The sequence below is a fragment of the Gavialis gangeticus genome, unplaced genomic scaffold (genome assembly GCF_001723915.1).
Source record: "Gavialis gangeticus isolate Ggan-Ray unplaced genomic scaffold, GavGan_comp1, whole genome shotgun sequence".
Taxonomy (NCBI): domain Eukaryota; kingdom Metazoa; phylum Chordata; order Crocodylia; family Gavialidae; genus Gavialis; species Gavialis gangeticus.
This window is the reverse complement of record NW_017729032.1, coordinates 46,268,903-46,275,396: the sequence shown is the minus strand read 5'-3', so window position 1 is coordinate 46,275,396 and position 6,494 is coordinate 46,268,903. Positions and strand designations below refer to the sequence as shown.

At 42.0% G+C, this 6,494-nt stretch overlaps 1 protein-coding gene across 2 annotated transcripts in view; it reads right to left on the bottom strand.

Annotated features, from left to right (window-relative positions):
* Window positions 1-6,480, bottom strand: part of POLR1D (RNA polymerase I subunit D) — a 20,382-nt gene extending 13,902 nt beyond the window's left edge. The window contains exon 1 of one of the 2 annotated variants that reach the window (XM_019525292.1): window positions 6,373-6,480. In XM_019525292.1, the coding sequence (XP_019380837.1) occupies window positions 6,373-6,398 (26 nt within the window). In that variant the 5' untranslated portion in view covers window positions 6,399-6,480. The remainder of the gene's footprint in view (window positions 1-6,372) is intronic. The other variant, XM_019525294.1, reaches the window with a different exon arrangement.
* Window positions 6,481-6,494: the final 14 nt, after the last annotated feature.

Sequence of the window (6,494 nt, the reverse complement as noted above, 5' to 3'; positions counted from 1 at the left end):
CCCGCCCCCCCAAAAAAACCAAACAAACCCTGCAATGAAAGCAAGTAACAAAACATATTTTTATCTTTACAAGAAAGAATAGTTTGGAGTCTAATTATATTTGTGAAAGACTAAATTTTGGCTCTGTATTTATTCTTCATTATCATCAAGCAAATGTATCAGGTAAAGAACCTCTCAAACTTTCATTTATATGATGCAAAATAGATTGCTAAAAGCATGTTGATGCTATGAAGTAAAGCAAAACTTCCTAAAATATTTAGCTTGCTACACACAAAAAATTAGTCTGAATGTTTGTGTTTGGCAAACTGTTAAGCAACTGGCGACTGGGAAGGGAGGCAATTAGGTTACTAATTACAGGTGTTGCTGCTAGCTCCTATAATAGCACCTTTCATCAGAGAGGGTCTTAAAGTAAATTAAGTGGATAACACCACATAGGAATTGTTCCATGGCTGCAATGCAGCTGGACAGGGTGAAATGCCCTAGTCAGATTTTTGCAAAAACAAACAAACAAGCAAGCAAACAAAAAACAAAACAAAACAAACAAAAAAAAACAATGAGGGCAGTATCCTGCACAATGAGATGTTTCATCCAGGAACAAAGGAACAATGACCAGATATGATCAGAACAATTGGTCTGTCTTCTGAAAAACTCTGCTGCTGAGATACTATGTTCCCCAGCATCAACTGTAGTATTAGCTTGATATTTGCAGAAATATTTTCATTATTGGATCACCCAAACCACTTCCCACCTGCACTCTAGATGAATTCAAATACTGACCAAGATCTAGCCTGTATTTTTTAACCATAGCAGAACTCAGGATGATAGGGCTATATATTCTATGCTACATGAGGGCAACTGGAAATGAAGATAGTTGTTTTGAACACATCCAAGAATTCTGACATCTGATTTGAAAATCTGGCCATGTAATGAGTAGTCTTAAAACTGTCAGTTCTGGAGTCAGCAGGAAAAAATAGATACCTGAGAATCAAAAATATTAACAAGAAAAATCACGACACAATATGAAATCAAAAACATTCTTATGGAAACTGATGGAATCAAATGTAAAAAAAAATGGAGCCTGAATCAGGATTAAAAAAAACCAAACCCATGCACACCACCACACAAGAATCTTATGGAAGTAAAGTAGGGATGGAGTGATGCTGCAGTCACAATAGTCTAGGAAATGAGACGCAAGGATATTTTGTTGTTATCTTTTACCGGCCCACTACATAGCTGTTCCAGTACAACATAATACCAAGAATCCTTGCCTTTTCTTTGATTATGATTTCTATCATGTCTGAATAGCCATAATCAGAGTTTGGGGGCTGTGACAAACAACCCCCATTTTAAAAGAATGTTAAAAAAAAATACTGAATACTAATTCCACCTGCAGCCTGATTAATAGGGACTTCACACCTATGGCCATGCTCAAATTCTGACCTTCCAAATATTCTTCATCTCTATATATGATGACTTGGTATGTAACATTGGCAAGGTTACCTACAGAGTGATCCTGTGATTTCTAGGCCAATATTAAGGGCTTTTTCCCCATTGGTTTTAATGACTAAAACTATGCTTCTACTCTAACATATGATTTTTATACCTTAAAGAATTATTATTTAAAATTAAACATGTACATTGCAAGTTAGACTCCATTCTCAAAACTTCATCCTATTGCTTTTACAATCAAAAAAGGGTTTATTGCAGATAAGGGCCTTAATTTGTTAGGACACCAAGCAATTTCCCAATAGAGGAATCCCCAAATTAGGCTTGGAAGACCATCCTAATAAGTGATAGTATTCCCAGAAGATCATATATTTGTTGTTGTGTTATAAGACCCAATGCAAGATCTTAAGTCCAGGTGATTTTACTTTATTTTATTTTTTTTAGAATTCAATTTTTTATGCTAGGGACAAAACTGGTGGTAAAGGGGGTGAAGAGTAGGATATGGTAAAGAACAAGTATAGAAGAGTGTAAGATAGCCGTCCTGCTACTTTACTCAGAAATGGCACCTCATATTAATTGCTTTATAACCATCTACTCAAGATCCCTTGGAACGTAACTTAAACTTGAATTATTCATCAGGGGTGGGCAATTACTTTGGGCAGAGGGCCACTTACTGAGTTTTGGTAAACCACCGAGGGCTGCAGCCAGGGGCAGATAAATATTAATTTTCTAATTTTTTTAGGGGACCCACGGGCCAGAGAGAATGGCCTGGCAGGCCACATCCAGCCCGCCAGACCATTTTGCCCACCCCTGCATTACATTATATTTGAATTTGGGCTAGTATCTTAACAAGGAAGTGAAAGGTTTCAGATTTATATTCTTGATTTTCTCCTATGCAATTAACAGCCAAATGTTCATGGAGAAATGCCAGGCTGTAATTTTCAGCAAAAAAGATTTACTGGGGGAAAAGGATGGGGAAATTCACCCGATCTTTGCTACAGATAGTGGCAGAGGTGAATGGGAAATCTGAATTAGTTACTACCTGGGGCACCGACTGTTGTCTTTCCAGCTTTTATTGCTTTAAACTGTGCACAACAGTCTCATAACAAGAAGTGCACAATTCAGCATCCAGCTTTAGTGGTGACAGTGGAACTTTAATTTACGTTAAAATGAGCAAAATAACGAGACCAACTGAGAATCAGACAAAACAACAGGAAAATAAAAAAAGATAAAACCTGGCACAATAGAACAGAACAGAACAGAACAAGCAGAACGTAGAAAACTATCCTTAGGTGACCACAGCAGCGACACTATTTCAACTGAATTTGCTTGAATGAGATCACAACCAGAAAATTGGAACAATTAAGTTTTCTCATCAAAACACCAGACCGAAAACTTAACTGCCTGTGGACAAACAATCAGAACTCTTTGCTCCCTCCCTTCCTTCTCCTCACATTGAGATTTCCAGTTTCCCAACAGGATTCATCATTTACCCTAGACCCAAGAGAAGTGCGTATCACAGACTTAAATTAATATTTATAGATATTGAAGAAACACATGATTAATTCATTTTAGAAATTATGCAGTTGGACTCTAAGCCACCTGGCTTCAAAGGTAGAAAATATTTAAAATACTCTTTCAAAACATTCGTAGAACAGCTTTTCTATAACATATGTGGCATACAAAACAGAATTCAAGATGATGCAACTTGTACCCACTACTGCTAAATACTACAGCCATCCCAAACTCAGACTATTAAGGTTTCTATATCACTATAATGTATTTTTTATCCATATGTACAGTTTGACATTTCAAACCTATTTTTTTTCAAAATCACAAGAGAGAAAAGTCTTACTGAAGAACTATAAAGCTCAATGGATCAATAAATTCTCTTTGTTGCTTAACCTCTCGGAGCTATCACCACAACTCTATTAACTTTCTCCCACCTATACTACTGTATGTATTGCAGGTAGACAGTCAGAGCAACAAGTTATTTTCTATAATGGAATCACGAAGGCAGGTCCTTCAAGTGCAAGTTGCGCTCACGGGGCAGTGAAGGAAGCCTGCATTGCCCCGGCCCAAGCTGCAATTGTTTTATGATTGTTAATAGGAATATCACTAGAGTGTCATCTCAGATATGATTCTATCATACTCTGCATAGCTGTAATGTTGATAACTTGCTGTAAACTATATAGTCTTTCTTCCCAGGCAATCTCACAATAAAGAGTGTAATGCCAACAAGATTCACCAAGGAGGTAAGCACATGAAGGCTGTTTCCAAACCAAAAATTAAGAGACCTATTATGATTGGACAGTCAAATAAATGAACATACATTTATATTCAATGCAGTCTCTTGGAAATGCCATAATACAATATGCAAAGCAGAATGAATATCGCATCCCAACCAAATGCAGAATAGCAGTCACTTTATTCTCTGATGAAATGACTGCAGTCAATTTTGCCACAACACAATGACAGGGTGACATTAACTATCTATCTGTCACTAAGCACATCCATCAATAAAAAGTCAGGCTTTTTTTTATTTGAACTAAAAAACCCAAAGCTTATTTTCAATCTGCATTATGATCAATCTAGATTTCCAAAACTTGACTAGAACTGCTATCAGTATGCATCACTAGTATTTTACAGTGAACAGAGAAGATATCCTTTCCCTGTTTTTCTTCATTCTGTATGGAGGTTTGATTTTTATTTATCCATTGTACAGGAGTACATTTCCTCAATGGACTAAAAATCCATCTCTACGCTGTATTCTTAATGCACAGATGTTTCTTCATAGACACCTCAAGAATAATATTGCGAAGACTAGTCTCCTGCGCATACCTCTCTCACCTTTGGTGGTTGTGTTATTTTGCTAGATCACAGAGAGGTACCTGTATTTAGACATGTTAATGTTAAGTCAGGTAGATGGCAGAGTAGAGCTAATTACATCAAAGATGCATAAGCTTTCATAAGATTGAGCATACTTCATTAGGTGCCGTGAAAGGACATGCACACAGCCGTCTATGTAAAATAGAGAGAGTGATTTGAATACAAAAGGCAGAGTAGATTTGTACCTTACAGACTACAACAGTTAGTCGACAGAGTGCAAATCTACCTTGCCTTCTGCCTGACTTCAAACTAACACGAATACAAGATAGAGGATGGATGGAGGGAAGCGGGGGTAGATAATAGCTAGGGACCTACTGAATGTGTAGCAGCTGTTCCCTGATTTTGCAGTTCAAGTGCAGGGCCAGGTGCCATTTTTGCAGTTCTGCCCTCCACCCCGCATTCCTCTGATTGGCCAAGTGGCCCTGGAAGTCCTCTTGCTCCTGAAAATTGACAGATGGCAATCTGCTAATCTCCAGGAGCGGCAGGACTTCCAGGGCCCCCTCAGTCAATCAGAGGCATGTGGGGGGCAGCAGCCCACTGCACTCCACTGCAAAAATTCCCCCTGCCCTCCCCTTCAGGATGCCAGGGCTTCCTGCCCTTTTCTGGTTTTGCCAGAAAACCAGCTGCCCTCCCCTCCACCCCACCCCACCCAACTTGCTGCTGATTTTGTACCTTTTCTCAGTCCCTATGCTTTTTCATGGGGACCAACTGAATTTGCAGTTTCCTTGAAAATCCTGAATTCAATAGGTGCCTAAATCATAGCCAAGCCAGGGAATCACAATTCCCTATGGGGAGTGAAACAGGTGGAGTGAAACAGCCCTCCAGGTAACAGGTCACTTCTACAGTCAAGTTCAGAATTAAGCAATATCTTTTTCTCATTAAAAACCTGAATGCCGTCTCCAATACACTGCTCTCCAGAATGCAGCAGGATAGATAACAGGCAGACTGCCTACAGTGAATTCACTTTTAGGATCAGGACATCTAAAGCAGCACCTTTCAAGCTTTTTAAACGCAAAGAACCTCTCAGAAAACGCCAATGCTTATGTCTGCATTCTTTTTTTGATTACAAAAAACAACAGAGCAATTTTTCTACTGCAAAGACCAAGACAGGGCAGAACATTTTCTTTCACTGTGGACAGCTGAATAAAAACATCAGCTTGGTGCCGTCAAGAAGGCAGACAAAATGCGAGGGATTATTAAGAAGGGAATTGTAAACAAAGCAGAAAGTGTCCTTATGGCGCTTTATAAAACTGTGGTGCATCTACACCTTGAATGCAGTGCCCAGTTCTGGTTTTCACACCTTAAAACAGAGGCAGAAGTAGAGATGGCCCAGAGAAGGGCAATAAAGATAGTGTCTGGAAAGGCTCTCCCAAGGGGAGAGACTACAGAGCCTAGGCCTATTCAGTTTAGAAAAGAGATGGTTGTGGCAGGGGGCATGAGAAGGGTTTACAAAACAGTAAACAGACAGTACCAGGGGCTGATCATCGACTTTCCAGAGCCAGGAATTAGACAGTCACAAAATGAAGCTAGCAGGTCATGACCTTAAAACTAACTAAACCAAGTTTCTTTTCACACAGCAAGTCATGCAAGCAGGAACCTGCCGCCCCCACACGCAGAGGAAGCCGAGGGTCCAGCTGCATTCACAAACGGGCTGGACAAATTGTGGGAGGAAAGCAAAGGGCACCAGGACCAGGGAGTGCGGGGCACGGCAGGGCCTAGCCCAGAGCCTGCAAGGGCGACAGGAGCAACCTAGGGCAGACGCGGCCCGCACTCCCCTGAGGGAACCTCCGCCTCTCCTCGTGCCCTCCCCGCTCGGCCGGGCCCGCGCCTAGCAGGCTTCGCTGGTCTGCGGAAGACACAGACAGGAGGCCTCACTGGCTCCGGCCTCGCCAGGCGGCACAGGCCGCAGAGCCGCCGGCCCCGAGCTGCAGCAGGCCCTGCGTCCGCGGCGGGCCACACGGGGAAGAGGAAGGGGAAGGGGACCCGCACCAGCAGGAGCAAGGCCTGCGCCCGCCCGCCCCCTGCGCCGTCTCCCACCGCTCCAGCTCCGGGTCCTCATCCATGGCGTCCCTTCCCCCCGCTGGCGGTTGCTGTAGCGCGCGAGGCCGGCCGGGGAAGGGGCGGGGTGGCGCCTGGCCACGCCCCCTTCCGCGACCGAC